This window comes from Zosterops lateralis (genome assembly GCF_965231275.1).
Source record: "Zosterops lateralis genome assembly, chromosome: 28".
NCBI classification, from domain to species: domain Eukaryota; kingdom Metazoa; phylum Chordata; class Aves; order Passeriformes; family Zosteropidae; genus Zosterops; species Zosterops lateralis.
In genome coordinates this window covers 4201006-4217299 of record NC_139788.1, presented here as the reverse complement: position 1 = coordinate 4217299, position 16294 = coordinate 4201006, and the positions used below count along the sequence as shown (strand labels likewise).

General features: G+C 58.2%; 1 protein-coding gene across 1 annotated transcript; it reads left to right on the top strand.

Moving 5' to 3' along the window:
- Positions 1-5051: 5051 nt before the first annotated feature.
- RIMS3 (regulating synaptic membrane exocytosis 3) lies at positions 5052-15074 on the top strand (the record flags this gene model as incomplete). The annotated part of the gene is made up of 7 exons (XM_083879452.1): positions 5052-5211; positions 9475-9737; positions 12214-12355; positions 13127-13239; positions 14075-14176; positions 14280-14419; positions 14862-15074. The coding sequence occupies exons 2-7, from the start codon at positions 9518-9520 to the stop codon at positions 15072-15074; spliced, it is 930 nt and encodes a 309-aa protein (XP_083735578.1). The 5' UTR covers positions 5052-5211; positions 9475-9517.
- Positions 15075-16294: the final 1220 nt, after the last annotated feature.

Genomic DNA, 16294 nt, shown 5'->3' with positions numbered 1-16294 from the left:
GCACCGGGAGGGTTTGCCCCGGGTCATCGCACCCGTTCGGCTCGTCCCCGGCTTTTCCAGCCTGGGATTGGTGCGTGGGTTTGGCTTTTTCTCGATCCGGAGGTTCCTCTGCCTTTCCGTGGGGTTTGGGGTCGGTTCTGGAGGGAAAATTGTTAAGGAAGGGAGGGATTGGTGAGTGGGGAAGAGTGAGAGGATGTTCTCGGGTGGGCAGAGCTCCTGGGCTGTCCCAGGGGGACAACAAGTGGGGACAGCCCGAGGGCAGCACCCTGGCACCCCGAGGGGCACAGGGTCCCCTCTATGCCCTGGAATTGTCCCCAGGGCCACCATGTGGGAGCTGGCACTGAGCTGCAGGGTGGTGGTGGCTGTGAGGGGCTCTGGGGGGTCAGTGCCCACCCTCAGGGGTCTGGGACCCACAGGAAAGGGGTTTCCGAGGCTGAAGCCCATCCCTGGGTGCCCAGGGAACATCCTGGGCTGTGCTGCTGGTTTGGGTTGTGAGCTGGGAGTGGGAGGCTGTGGATCTTCCGGGAGCACGGGATGGGCTCTGCTGCCAGGCAAGGGAGCCTGGGGCTGTTCTTCCACCACAGCACAAGAGAGCACCTGCCCAAACCAGCCCTGGCTGCTCCCAAACCATTCCTGCCTGGTCACCCCAGCCATTCCCAAACCAGCCCTGGCTGCATCCCCTGGCTGCTCTCAGACCATCCCTACCTGATGCCCTGACTTTGCCTGAACCATCTGTGTTTTCATGTCCTGGCTGTTCCCAAACCATTCCTGTTTTCATCCCCTGGCTGATCCCCTGATTTCTCCCAAACCATCCCTGTTTTCATCCCTGGCTGCTCTCAGCTCTCCTCTCCAGCCCCAGTTCTCTGTGTGCCCATTTCTTCCTGCACCGACACCTCCCCAAGGCCGCTCCTGCTGTGCTCACACCTCTCTCCCTCTGTTCCATCCCCGACATCCCTTTGTGAGACCAAACTCCTGCCACCTCCCCCATTCCCAGCGCTCAGCCTTGTCCCCATTCCAGCCTTTGTGGGACAGGGACAGAGGGTGACATTGCGGCATCTCGGGCTGCTTGGCCCCAAATCCGGGAGTGGATCCCGCCCATTCCATCCGTCCCTGGAGCTCAGCTCTCCCTGGGCTCCCTTTGGGAAGCCTCACACGAATACAAAATGCAGTTTAAAGTGATGAAAATCTCCGATTTTCCTGCTGATTAAAACCGGAGCCGTGTGGCAGCAGCTCTTGGCGTCCCTGTCAAGGCACTTCAAATGTTTTGTCACCACGTCCCCAGGAGCAGGGAGAGAGCCTTGGTGAGGAATTGTTGGGAAGGGATTGACAGCCCCACTCCTCCCGCTGTCTGCCGGGATCAGGAGCTCCTTCCCCACCTTGGGATGCTCTGCTGGGAGCCTCTCCAGGCTCCTCATCCTTTCCACAGACAAAAAAACCTCCTGGAGATGGAAGTTTCCCCCCGGAAACTGGGAATTGTGCAGGTTTTAGTTGTCGGGTGGTGAAGCAACACCAGAGCTTTTGGCCTCACCTTCTCACAAGTGCTCTGGGGAGCTGCACCTTGCTGGGATCATCCCGTGTCCCTCCCATCCTCCTGCTCTTCCAGGGATGCAGGAACTGCTGCCAGCCCCACAGAGCCTTCCCAGCTCCCCGTGCCACAGCCAGGGGTGTTTGCCGCAGGCTCTGCCCCTTCCTGGCATTGCTCCGGCTCCCAGAACTCTTCCCAAGTTTTCTGCTGATCCCTGAAGAAGCTGGGGAATAATTGTGCAGCCTTAGCAGTTAAAAAAGCAACTTTTTTCTGCAAACAAAGCTGCTCGCCCCCGGCTCCTGCTGGGCTCTGGAGCCAGCTGGGACCTGCGGGATGGATGAGGCTGGGCAGGGAATGTCGGATCCAGCCAGGCTGTTGGCACATCCCACTGCTGGATGTGGATTTGGGGATGTGGGTGGGTTCATGACCCACCCTGGAGCTGGATGTCCCTGGAGACCCCAGGAGCACTGGGCTGGTGCCAGAAGCCAAGGGTGGAACTGGGGCAGTACTTTGGAACCTGAGTGGTGATATCAGGATCCAGAGCTCCTGGAAGGCACAGGGATATTTGCCAGTGTGGAATGAGGAGGATGAGGGCGATGTGCTGGGTGCTGGTGGAAGGAAATCAGCTGTTCCCTGCTGGTAGGAGCAGCAGAAAGCCGGAGCTGAGAGCAGCCCTTCCCCTGGAGGAAGCAGCTCCATGAAATATTGATGGGATTCACACACAGCAGCCGAGCCGCGCAAGCTGCATTGCAGAGCTCAGAAAGGCAGCGGCCGCCGGGAACGGGAAAAGCTCCTCTCCACGTTCCCTCTGTGCCAGGGAGATCAGCCCCAGCCCTGGCACGGCCATGGTGCCAACCAGGACAAGGCTTGGGATCTGAGTGGGGCAATCCCATTCCAAACCCATCCCAAGGCTGGGTTCTCGCATCCCCATAGAGCTGCCCCAGTTTTTGGGAACACACGGCTGTAACCTTCCCCTGCCCATGGTGCCAGCCTGGTGCCAGCTCCTGTGTGTCCCCAGCAGGGTCCTGCTCTGTCCCCAGCTGCCCGTGGTGGGCACAGCCAGCACCAAGGAGCCACCAGAACAGATTCTCCACGCTCTGTCCTGGATAATCCCCGGGATGAGTTGGACCATCAGGAACGCCCGGTGCTTGCTGCAGTGTCCCCGTGGCTCTGGTGGCCAGTTGGGCTCGGCAGGCACTGGCTGTCCCCCAGCCTGGCCCTGCCGGGTGGCTTTTTGCTCCTCGGATTCCTTGATGTTGCCAAGGAAACGCTGGGATTCAGCACAGATCTGATTTAAGCGGGTGCAGACGTCACGCAGGGACACGGGGGACAGGGACAGCGTGGTCAGGGCGCAGGCTCCGCCGTCCTGCAGCCCCTTCCCCTGGATGGGGCATGGATGACCTGGAATTCCACACCTGTCCCACCTTCCCAGTGGATGATGGGCACCAAGTGGGTGCAGGAGGACGCTGTGTCCCACCGGTTCCCCATCCTGGGATGGATCCTTCTGGAGCTGTGGCATCCAGAGATGGACACATCCTTTGGGAATGGGGATGGGAAGGGAATTGCCACGACTGAGGCGTGTTTGGACACAGTGGGACTCAGGAAGACTCTTGTGGGACATTTCTCCTGTGCCAAGGCTGCCTGGAGAGCCCACGCTGGGCTGGGGCTCCTGGTCTGGATCCCACTGGAGCCCCCAGTCTGGATCCCACGTGCAAGAGCAGGTAGAAGCATGGAGAGCACCTGGAGCACCCCCAGCTGCTTCCAGGCTGGAGGAAGAGCCTCCAGCCATCCCACAAGAGCCATTCCCAGGTCTCTGGAGGAGCTGAGCCCTTGGGGACATCCCTGGTCGCTGTCACCACCATCCCATCAGATCCACACCACGGCCACCAGCACTTCCCATCCTGATGGAAAACCAGCCCAGGCTCCCATCCCAGCACTGCCCTTTGGAGAACCATCCTGAGCAGAGCCATCCTGTGGGATTTGCTCCAGGGCCTTCCTCCTCTTCTTCCTCCCAGGCACAGCCTTGCTAAACCTCACTCATCCAACAGCCAGACCCTTTCTGAGAGGCAGCAGCTGCTCCTGTGGCATCCCTGAGCACAGCCCCATCCAAACTTCCCAACTTTTCCAAGAAATGGAGAACATTTGGACCCATCCTTTAATTTTAAGCAATTAACTCTGCACCTGCAGCCAATTCCAGCCAGGACAGAAGTTTGCTAACCTGCCTGAGCCAGGAGAAGCTGAATTCCAGGACCTGCAGTTCCTCCCAAATTCCCAGTTCATGTGCACTCAATTATACCCCTTGTTGGGCAATTAAAATTATACAAGCAGCTGCCTATCAAAGCTGAAGCAATTAATTAGAATGGAATACTTCCAGGGGAAATAAGCCTTGCCTTATTCCCAAATTCCTGGAGGAGCTCGTGTGTGGGAGCTGGGATGCTGCAGCTTGTCCTGGTGTGGTGTTGCCCAGGGCTGGCAGGGTCTTGGGGTGGCAGCTCTGGCAACCTTTTTACTCCCCCCAAAAAGCTGATTTTAGGACCTACCTGCTCCAGGGATCCACAGTTTTCAGTGCTCTCCCTCTGGGCTGGAGGCAGCCCCAGCACAGGGGACAAGAAGAACCTCCTGCCCCACTGCTGGGAGTTTCCAGCCCCGTTTTTTTCCCTGGGAACACCCACCTTGATGGTTTTGAGCTCCCAAAAATCCCTCTGCCTCCTTCCCTGGCAAGGCAGCTTTCCCAGCCCCCCGCACCGTGCTCATTTAGCACCTTCCTCCTCCTCCTTTCCCACCTGTGTGGGGGCACCTGCAGGGCTGCTCCCTCCTTCTCCAGAGCTTTTCCTGAAGCATCCATTTTTTCCATCGATATTTTTGCCCCTCGTTCCCGTTTCTGGGGCATATTTGGGGCCAGCTCTGCCCTTCCCAGCCCTAGGTTGTTCCTTCCCGCACCTGCAGCTCCTGTCCCCAGGATCCATCCCCTCCTGGGGTCACTGTGACCCCCTGTCCTGCCTCGAGCCCCACTTTTCCCAGCCCTGCCATCCCCACGGCGCCTGGATCTGTCTGTAGGGATCCAGGGGGGCTCAGCATCTCCCTGAATCCCGGCCCTGGGGTGCTCCCAGCACATCCCACCCTGCTGGACCACCGTGCCCCTGCTCGGGGCTGGCAGGAGAACTGGGTCAGCCGTGTAACCATGGAGATGCTGAGGGAGATGCTGAAGCAGCGCCAGCACAGCCCTGGAAAGATTCACCCGCCCTGGCACCCTCCGGATCCGGCCGGGATGGGGCTGGGAAGCTGAGCTGAGCCTCCTCCTCCTCCTCCTCCTCCCCGGCGCAGGGCCGGTAAGATGCCTCCATCTCCTCTATTTTTTTTTAATATATATATATATATATATATATATATTTTTTTTTTTTTTTTTTTTTTTTTTTTGGGTGGGGGGGTTTGCCACGAGCAGGGAGGGGCAGCAGAGCTCGGCCCCCGCCATCCAAAACGCAACAGGGATCCCATTTTTTTTTTTTTTTTTTCCTTTCCCTGCCGCTTGTGCTCATCCACCGGCGCCAGGCGCTGGAGGATGCTCCAGCCATGACACGGCTCCCGGCGGTGCCCGCGCATCCCTCGGGATCCGCGTTTGGCTCGCTGGGGAACTTCCCGGAGCTGCCGGGGCTCGTTGTTTCCCGCAAAGCCGGAGCGTGGTCGCGGTAAGAGCTGCGGGGGCTGCGGGAGGTCGGGAGCGCGTTCCCTTGGCACGGCAGGAGGGGATCGGGATGCGGCGTCACGGCGGATGGAGCGCGCCCATCCCGGGGCAGAGATAAATGTATGGAGGGGAAGGGAAGGGAAGGGAAGGGAAGAAAATGCGTGTTTGAAGGGAAAACTGGTGCGGTTCCCTGAGTCCCCCCGCCCTGACGGGAAGGGGGAGCCGGGGCTGGGGCAGCGGCGGGGCTGGGGGTTCGGCAGAGGAATGGGGGGGCTGTGCTGGCTTTGAGGGGGCTGTGGTGGCACCAGGGGAGCTGTGGTGGTGCTGAGGATGCTGTGGCCATCCTGAAGGCATTATGGTGGTACCCAGGATGCTGTGGTGGCACCAGGGATGCTGTGGCCGTGCTAAAGATGCTGTGGCCGTGCTGAGGATGCTGGAGTGGTACCAGGGATGCTGTGGTGGCATCAGAGATGCTGTGGCCCCGCTGAGGGTGCTGTGGTGGCACTGAGGGTGCTGTGGTGGCATTGAGGGTGCTGTGGTGGCATCAGAGATGCTGTGGCCCTGCTGAGGGTGCTGTGGTGGCACTGAGGGTGCTGTGGTGGCATTGAGGGTGCTGTGGTGGCATCAGAGATGCTGTGGCCCCGCTGAGGGTGCTGTGGTGGCATCAGAGATGCTGTGGCCCTGCTGATGGTGCTGTGGTGGCATCGAGGGTGCTGTGGTGGCATCAGAGATGCTGTGGCCCTGCTGATGGTGCCGTGGTGGTACCGAGGGTGCTGTGACTGTGCCGAGGGTGCTGTGGTGGCATCAGGGGTGCTGTGGCCCTGCCAAAGGTGCTGTGGTGGTGCTGAGGATGCCACGGCCATGCCAAGGGTGCTGTGGTAGCACCAAAGAAGCTGTGGCTGTGCTGAGGGCACTGTGGTGGCACCAAGGGTGCTGTGGTGTCACCACAGATGCTGTGGTGGTGCTGAGGATGCTGTGGCCATCCTGAAGGCATTGTGGTGGCATCAGGGATGGTGTGGTGGCATCAGGGATACTGTGGTGGCATCAGGGGTGCTGTGGCCATGCTGAGGATGCTGTGGTGGCATCAGGGATACTGTGGTGGCATCAGGGATACTGTGGCCATGCTGAGGATGCTGTGGTGGCATCAGGGATGCTGTGGCCATGCTGAGGATGCTGTGGTGCCATCAGGGATACTGTGGTGGCATCAGGGATGCTGTGGCCGTGCTGAGGATGCTGTGGTGGCATCAGGGATGCTGTGGCCATGCTGAGGATACTGTGGTGGCATCAGGGATGCTGTGGCCGTGCTGAGGATGCTGTGGCCATGCTGAGGATGCTGTGGTGGCATCAGGGATGCTGTGGCCATGCTGAGGATACTGTGGTGGCATCAGGGATGCTGTGGTGGCATCAGGGATGCTGTGGCCGTGCTGAGGATGCTGTGGCCATGCTGAGGATGCTGTGGTGGCATCAGGGGTGCTGTGGTGGCATCAGGGATGCTGTGGCCGTGCTGAGGATGCTGTGGCCATGCTGAGGATGCTGTGGTGGCATCAGGGGTGCTGTGGTGGCATCAGGGATGCTGTGGCCGTGCTGAGGATGCTGTGGCCATGCTGAGGATGCTGTGGTGGCATCAGGGGTGCTGTGGTGGCATCAGGGATGCTGTGGCCGTGCTGAGGATGCTGTGGCCATGCTGAGGATGCTGTGGTGCCATCAGGGGTGCTGTGGTGGCATCAGGGGTGCTGTGGTGGCATCAGGGATACTGTGGTGGCATCAGGGATACTGTGGCCATGCTGAGGATGCTGTGGTGGCATCAGGGGTGCTGTGGCCATGCTGAGGATGCTGTGGCCATGCTGAGGATGCTGTGGTGGCATCAGGGGTGCTGTGGCCATGCTGAGGGCACTGTGCTAGTGCTGAGGATGCTGTGCTGATACTGAGGATGCCGTGGCCATGCCAAGGATGCTGTGGCCGTGCCAGGGCTGGCTCAGCTGTGGCACCCACAGGCTTCAGCTCTCAAACCCAGTCTCCAGCCCAGCTCATCTCAGCACCAGGCACCCCTCGAACCCCCAGCCAGCTCCAGCTCCGGGCAGAAACAGATTGTGCAGAGAGATAAGGGGTAAAATCATGGGCAGGGGAAAGTAAATCCTCCCTTCGGGCTGAGGAGCGGCTCGGCTTCCTTTGCGGATTATCCCTGTGTGTGTTGCACTGGAAATGATCCCATTAGCCCTCTGCTCTCCTGATCTAATTTGCTCCCACCAGAGCCCGCTGCTCTCCGGTGAGTGGGGAACAGCAACAGGAGCCTTTTGTGTTCTCCCGGCCCTCCAGGGCTGGGCTGTGCCGGGGATTTCTCACCTGGATCGTGGAGGGGCCTGGGCTGGGCCGGGATGAACCCTCATGCAGAGGGATTTGTGTTTGTTCAGGCACAGCCTAAGCCAGGTTTGCCCGTAGGGAAACTGAGGCACGGACGCTGCTGCTGCTGGGGAAGTGTTTGGGATTCGTTCCCTCTGTCAGGTGCATCCTAAGGGAAAACTCAGGGATTACAGCAGGCTTGGAGCCTGAGAGGAAGGTGTCATCCCAAAGGTCCCTGAGGCAGAGGATCAGCTCTGACCCCTCTGTCAGGAGGTGCTGGACATCAGCACATGGCTATGATGGGGCAGCTCTGGAGCTGGGATTGCACCTGGTGTCAATGGCTCCATCCCTCTGGAGCTGGGATTGTTCCTGGTGCCAATGGCTCCATCCCTCTGGAGCTGGGATTGCACCTGGTGTCAATGGCTCCATCCCTCTGGAGCTGGGATTGCACCTGGTGTCAATGGCTCCATCCCTCTGGAGCTGGGATTGCACCTGGTGCCAATGGCTCCATCCCTCTGGAGCTGGGATTGCACCTGGTGCCAATGGCTCCATCCCTCTGGAGCTGGGATTGTTCCTGGTGCCAATGGCTCCATCCCTCTGGAGCTGGGATTGTTCCTGGTGCCAATGGCTCCATCCCTCTGGAGCTGGGACCCATCCCACATTGCTGACCTTATCTCAGGCTCTTTATCCCTCTGGAGCTTGTCCCATACCAATAGCTTTATCCAAAGGGCTCCATCCCACACCAATGGTTTTTCCAAAGGTTCCATCCCTCTGGAGTGGGGCTCATCCCACACCAGTGGCTTTTTCCAAAGGATCCATCCCTCCAGAGCTCAGTGCTGAGCCCCCCTGGGCACGAGGAGTGAGGGGAAGGCCGTGGGTCAGTGCCCGGGCAAAGCCAGGGGACAAAACCCCAGCCAGGAGGGAGCTGATTATTTATATTAATGACTAATCACCCCCTCACCCCTGGAACTGTTAAATCCACGAGTTCAGTGGTGCTGGAGCTCATCCCACAGCTCCTGCCAGGTCTCCTCCATGATTCCCATCAGGTCTGAGCCCAGCTGTGGAGCAGCAGAGCCCCCACCCTGCCCCACTCCCATCCCGCAGCTTCCCCGTGCTCGTGCCCATCCCTCTCTCCTGAAAGGGAAACATTTTCCCTCCATCCATTATCACAAAGTGGCTTCACTTGGCCTGCAGTTAATAATTCACCTTTCCCTGGAAGATGGATGCTCGTCCTGCTGGAGTTTAAATATTCATGGGCAAGGGAAGGAGGCAGGGCCGTGTGGGAGGTCTGGCTCCTGTGCTCTGGTCCCTCGGCACTGTCTGCCCCAGGGACTCCCATCCCGGGCTGGAATCACCTGGAGCAGGCTGACCTGGATGTGGTTTGGAGAAGGGGATGTGCAGGGAAAACCTGGCTGGGTGTGAGATTTTGGATGTTCTCAGGGGTGGGTGGGGCTGTGCCCAAGGGACCCCTCGTCTCTGGCTGGGCACTGGTGACACTCAGCCTTCTGCCAGTCCAGGTCTCTCCTGGATCTTGGGAATATCCAGATCCCGCAGGGAGCTGAGGCAGGGCTGAATGTTCCCCCCAGGGGTCCTGACCCCTTCCCGCTTCCCCCATGGGTGGGGAAAAACCTTGGACTATACTGAGATGAAAGGAACCCACAAAGATCATTGAGTCCAACCCCTGGCCTTGCACAGACACCCCAAAATCCCACCCTGGGAGTGCTGTCCAAACACCCCTGGAGCACTGGCAGCCTCAGGAATATCCCCATTCCTTGGGGAGCCTGGCCATTTCCCAACCCTCTGCGGGAAAAAAAAAACAACAACCCTTTCCATTATTTCCAACCCTCAATTCCACCTGACCTCCCTGGATGGATTTTTGACCACTTTGACGCCACAAACCCTCAGCATCCCCAACTTGTCCCCGCAGCTGATCCGGGGCAGCAGAGCCGGTACCGGCGGGAGCTCTGACCATGTTCAACGGGGATGGCAGCTCCTCGTCTGGCAGGAATGTGGTGCGCAGCTCCAGCATCAGCGGCGAGATGTACAACCTGGAGAAGAGCGCGCGTGGCAGCGCCGACTCCGTCACCGTCACCGCCAGCAAGAAGCGACGCTCCAGCCTGGGCGCCAAGATGGTGGCGATCGTGGGGTTGTCCCAGTGGAGCAAGAGCACCCTGCAGCTCAACCAGACCGGTGAGAGGACGCCCTGATCTCCTTCTCGGGGTTTTAGGTGGTCAATGTTTGTGTTTTGGTGGCCCGCGTGTGATGGAGGCAACTGGAAAATGGCGCTCGCAAAAGGCGCTCGAAAAAATGACGCCCACGAGAAATGGTGCCTGAAAAGTGGCACCTAAAAAAAGACACTGAAAAAAATGACACCTGAAAATGGCACCCCAAAAAACGACACCCAAAAAATGGCACCTGAAAATGGCACCCCAAAAAATGACACCCAAAAATGGCACCCAAAAAATGGCACCCCAAAAAACTACACCCGAAAATGTCACCTGAAAATGGCACCCCAAAAAATGACACCCAAAAAATGGCACCCAAAAGATGGCGCCTAAAAAGTGGCACCTAAAAAATTACACCTAAAAAAAAAAATGACACCTGAAAATGGCACCCAAAAACTACATCTGAAAATGGGACCTTAAAAAATTACACCTAAAAATGACCCCCCAAAAATGGCACCCAAAAAACTACACCTGAAAATGGGACCTAAAAAAATTACACCTAAAAATGACACCCCAAAAATGGCACCTGAAAATGGCACCCTAAAAAACTACACCCAAAAAAGGCACCTAAAAAACGACACCTAAAAAAACGACACCTAAAAATGAAACCCAAAAAACTACACCCAAAAAAAAATGACACCCCAAAAATGACACCTAAAAATGGTGCCTGAAAATGGGCACCCAAAAAAAACCTACACCCAAAAATGACACCTCAAAAAAAACACACGTGAAAAATGTACACCCAAAAAATGACACCTAAAAAAATCGCATTTTTACCACTCCCTGCCACTTCTCCAGGTGACAGATTTACAGGTGAGGATGTCGCTGGAGCTCTGCTCAATCTCAGTGTCCCCTTCACCAGTAACTCCCAGTCACGGACTTCTCCAACGCTCTGGAGAAATATTTAAACACTTTAAAATAGCTCTTCAAGGGGCGAAGGAAGCACCAACCTCCTTTTTTTGTGCAGCTTTTTCTCCTGGTTATCTCCGCTCCTTGCTGCCATTCCATGATCTGGGAAAAGAAGAGTTAAATGCGGAGGTTTAATCTCACCATCCGAGGTGGCGCTGAAGGGGTTAAATTTATCCCAAAAATCATGGAATGGCATTTTTCCATGCTCCTGTTGTTCCAGGGAGCTGCCAGCACCGGGGCAAACCCTTCCGTGGGGACAGCCCCGAGTGAGCCAGGACAAAGCTGGCGATGCCACCACTCGCACATGGTCACACAGCGGGGCCTGGGGACAGTGCCAGGGGTGGCCACTCGTGCCACCCTCCTCCTCCTGCTGCTGCCATCTGTCACCGCCGGGGACACGTGGTGCAGGAAAGGGGACATCGGGCGGTGCTGGGGCTGTGCCCACACCTGTGGCATTGTGGGTTCCTGTCCCCTTCGGCTCGGGGACACGAGGGGACACAAGGGGGTTTTGGGGTTTTGGAGGCCGAGGGGACATCAGGGACCATTGGGGATGTGGCATTGAGGGTTCCTGTCCCCTCTGGCACGGACACAGGGACACAAGGGGACACGAGGCAGTTTTGGAGGCCATGGGGACATCAGGCAGCTTTGGGGTTGTGCCCCCACCTGCAGCTTGCTGTCCCTTCTGGCATGGGGACAGGGGCACAGGGGGGTTTTGGAGGCCAAGGGGACATCAGGCACCATTGGGGATGTGGCATTGAGGGTTCCTGTCTCATCTGGAATGGGCACAGGGACACAAGGGGACACAAGGCAGTTTCGGAGGCCATGGGGACATCAGGCAGCTTTGGGGTTGTGCCCACACCTGCAGGTTGCTGTCACCTCCAACACGGGGACAGGGATTTTGGAGGGCGAGAGGATGGAGAAAGGGGATATCAGGAGCACTGGGGCTGTGACACTGAGGGTTGTTGTCCCCTCTGGCATTTTCGGGGATTTTGGAAGCCAAGGGGGTAGAGAAAGGGGACAAAGGCAGTGTTGGGGATGTGGCATTGCAGGTTGTCCCCTCTGGTGTGGGGACGGGGCACAAGGGGGTTTTGGAGGCCAAGGGGTGGAGAAAGGGGACATCAGGCAGCTTTGGGGTCATGCCCACACCTGTGGGTTGCTGTCCCCTCCAGCATGGGGACAGATTCTGGAGGGCGAGGGGATGGAGAAAAGGGACATCAGGAGCATTGGGGCTGTGACACTGTGGGTTCCTGTCCTCTCTGGCACGAGGACTTTGGAGGCCAATGGATGGTGCCAGCACTTGTGGGGTGAGTGGGGCAGGTCTCAGTTCAGAGGGGACTCTCAGCCATCCAAAGCCATGGGGACGCTGGGACCGTGTCACCTCCCCGAGGAAGGCTGTGGCTCTCCTCTCCCTCTCCCTCCCGGGAATTCACCCAGGGAACGGTTCACAACCCCCTGGGAATGATGGAAAACAGGAAGGAAGGCAGGGAAGGGCTGGGGGCAGGAGCAGGAGTTGATCCCGTCTCCAATTGCAGAGGGAGGCCCCAAAAAGCTGCGCAGCACCATCCGCAGGAGCACCGAGACCGGCATCGCCGTGGAGATGAGGACCAGGGTGACCCGGCAGGGCAGCCGGGAATCCACGGACGGCAGCACCAACAGCAACAGCTCCGACGGCACGTAAGGAATGGGGCCGGGATTATTGGGAACGGGGCCGGGATTATTGGGAACAGGGTCAGGATTATTGGGAACGGGGCCGGGATTATTGGGAACAGGGCCGGGATTATTGGGAACGGGGCCAGGATTATTGGGAACAGGGCCGGGATTATCGGGAATGGGGCCGGGATTATTGGGAACAGGGCCGGGATTATCGGGAATGGGGCCGGGATTATCGGGAATGGGGCCGGGATTATTGGGAACGAGGCCGGGATTATTGGGAACGGGGCCGGGATTATCGGGAATGGGGCCGGGATTATCGGGAATGGGGCCGGGATTATTGGGAATGGGGTGGGGATTATTGGGAATGGGGTCGGGATTATTGGGAACGGGGCTGGGATTATTGGGAACGGGGCTGGGATTATTGGGAACGGGGCCAGGATTATTGGGAACAGGGCCAGGATTATTGGGAACAGGGCCAGGATTATTGGGAATGGGGTCAGGATTATTTGGAACGGGGTCAGGATTATTTGGAACAGGGCTGGGATTATAAGGAACGGCGCCGGGATTATTGGGAACAGGGCCAGGATTATCAGGAATGGGGTCGGGATTATTGGGAATGGGGCCGGGATTATTGGGAACGGGGTCGGGATTATTGGGAATGGGGTCGGGATTATTGGGAACGGGGTTGGGATTATTGGGAACGGGGTGGGGATTATTGAAACGGGGCCGGGATCCCTCCCGCCCTGTCCCCCGGGAACGGGCAGAGGGATACTCCATGAAATTCCTTTGCAGGTTCATCTTCCCCACCACCCGGCTGGGAGCAGAGAGCCAGTTCAGCGATTTCCTCGACGGGCTGGGCCCGGGGCAGCTGGTGGGGCGGCAGACCCTGGCGACCCCCCCGATGGGTGAGCAGGGACAGCGCCCAGGGACGCTCCGGACGGAGGGAACGGGAGGGGAAAAGCCCCGTGGTTCTTCCCAGGGCTCCATCCCAGCACATCCCAGTCTGGGAATGCTTGGGAATGCTTGGGAATACTGAGGAGCGTGCAGGGCTCATAGAAGCTCTGCCTTTTCCTGGGGCTTCCTTTTCGAGCATCCTGGAAGCAAAGCCCCACCTTTTGTCCTGCTTTTCCCTTTGAAATCCCAAACCGGGATCAAAAGTCGCACCCTAAGCCTGAATCCCTGGCTGGGGACACACCTCGAGGTGGCCCCACTGATCCTGCTGGGGCTGGAGATGCTGGGAATGGGAAGAGCTGCCCGCTGTCCCCTTGTGCTGTCCCCCTGTCCCTCTGTGGCACTGGGAGCTGGTTCTGAGTAAATCCCAGCAGAAGGGAAGGGAAGGGAAACGGGGAAAGGGGGATTGGACCCCTCAGAGTTCCTGGCCCCTGATCCCTCCTGTCCCAGCCTCTCCTTTCCTGGGGAATCACCTGGCCAAGGCCCAGCCTGGGTAAATCCCAGCCTTATTCCCATCAGGAGAGATAAAACCCCACTGACAGGGATGGAGCTGATGGGGACGAGGGGCTCCCACCCAGATCTCTCCTCACTGCTCAATCCAAGCTCCTCCCCCATCTCCTGAGCCCCTAATGCCCAGTGGGACACTTGGTGTGAGCACAGGGGTGACAAGGACACGGCGCTGTGGCTGTCCCCAGGGGGAGCTGACCATCAGGTGACCATCAGGTGACCATCAGGTGACCATCAGGTGACCATCAGGCACAGCCCTGAAGGTGTGTCCCCCCCTTGCAGGCGATGTCCACGTGGGCATGGCTGACCGCAACGGGCAGCTCGAGGTGGATGTGATCCAGGCCAGGGGACTCATCCCAAAACTGGGCTCCAAGTGCATCCCTGGTAGGTGCCTGTGGAGGGAGGAGGTCAAGGATGGAGGGGGGTGGGTGCCATGCTGGGGCCACCCCAGGGTGCTGCTCCACGTCCCTGTTTGTCCCCACAACAGCCACCTACGTGAAGGTTTATCTGCTGGAGAACGGCGTCTGCCTGGCCAAGAAGAAGACCAAGGTGGTGAAGAAAACCTGCGACCCCTCGTACCAGCAGCCTCTGCTCTTCGAGGAGAGTCCCCAGGGCAAAGTCCTGCAGGTGGGCAGGGACACCTTCCCCTAGGCCAGGTGGCTCCCAGCCCCCTCCAGCCTTTCCTTGGACACTACCAGGGGTGGGACAGCAACAGCTTCTGTGGGATGGGATGCCCTCCTTGGAGCTGGGATGTTCTCCTTGAGGTCTGGCTGCCCTCCTTGGGGTCTAGAATGCCCTGCTTGAGGTTTGGAATGTTCTCCTCGGGGTCTGGGATGTTTTCCTTGAGGTCTGGAATGCCCTGCTTGAGGTTAGGATGCCCTCTTCGGGATCTGGAATGCCCCGTGCCGGGATTTCTCCACCTCACAGGGCGAGGGTAGCAAGGCCAGGGATCCCCAGAGCCATTCCTGCACCCCTCAGACCTTCCCAACCCCGACCACAGAGCAGGTTTCCCCATCTGGGCACCATTTCCTCAGGATTCCCAGCTCCATCAGCCCTTCCCTGCCCACAGGTGATCGTCTGGGGCGATTACGGGCGCATGGACCACAAGTGCTTCATGGGGATGGCCCAGATCATCCTGGAGGAGCTGGATCTCTCCAGCGCCGTCTCGGGCTGGTACAAACTCTTCCCAACCTCCTCCCTGGCCGACTCCAGCATCGGACCCCTGACCCGCCGCCTCTCCCAGTCCTCCCTGGAGAGCTCCACCAGCCCCTCCTGCCCGTAGAGGTTGGGATTGGGAAGGAGACATCCAAGGAGACCTTGCAGAACTGGTCGTGGAGAGCTGTAAATATCTTTTTTTTTTTTTTTTTTCTTTTTTTTTGTTTAAATTTTCAATCTCCTTCCCCCACCCAAAAAAATCTGCCCTGGATTTCCCTCCCCAGGAGGGGAGAGGGAGTGAGGGCAGGGTGGGAAGGAGAGGTGAAAATTCCCTCTGAGGGCTGCGACTGCCAACGATCCCAGACTGTTCCCAGACCTCGTCCTGGAAGCTCCCAGTTCTCTCCTGACCCCACTGGGAGCAGCTCAGTCTGGCTGAGGACGAGGTTCCTTTTTCCCCTCCCATTCCCCTTTCCCTGCCTCCCGAGGAAGAGGTGGCTTTCCAAAGGGAAAACCCCACCAGAACTCAGAACAAATCCAACTCAGCACTATTTTTGTTTTCCAAGGAATGTAGCATCTTCTCTTATGTAGCTTTGCCACGTGCTAACAACACACTCACTGCAATATCCAAGAGAACTCCGGATGGACCGGGAACATCTGCCAGTCTCATCCCGTTTTGGTCGCTTTCCCAGCACTTTTGGTGGCCATTTCCCTGCCTTTTTTTTTTGGAATTTTTCCCCTCCGATTTTTTTTTTTTTTTTGGTTTTCCCGGGAGCATGTAGCCTGTGACCATTGCCAAAGCAAGAGGGGACAGGGAAAGGGGCGCTGGCCTCCCCTCGTGTCTCACCGCGCTCGTGTCCGGCCAAAATCGGACCCAAAGGACAAACTCTGGGAATGCCTCGTGACCCAACGGAGTGGGAACGCCGGGATCCTGGTGGGTCGGCTGCCTCCCAGCCCCTGCTGTCCCAGCTGGAGGGCTGGGATGCTCTTCTTGGAGCTGGGATGTCCCTCCTTGAGGCCTAGAATGTTCTCCTTGGAGCTGGGATGTCCCTCCTTGAGGTGTGGAATGCTCTCCTCAGGGCTGGGATGTCCTCCCTGAGGTCTGGCTGTCCCACCTCTTGGTCTGGGAAGCCCTGCTCAGGGTTGGGATGCTCTCCTCGAGGTCTGGAATGCTCCCCTTGAGGTTGGGATTCCCCTCCTCAAGGGTTGGGATACCCTTCTTGGGGTCTGCAATATCCTCCTTGGAGTAGGATGCTCTCCTTCAAGGCTGGGATTCCCTCCTCAGGAGTTGGGATATCCTCCCTGAGGGTTGGGATGACCTTCCCAAGATCTTGGATCCCCTCCTGGAGA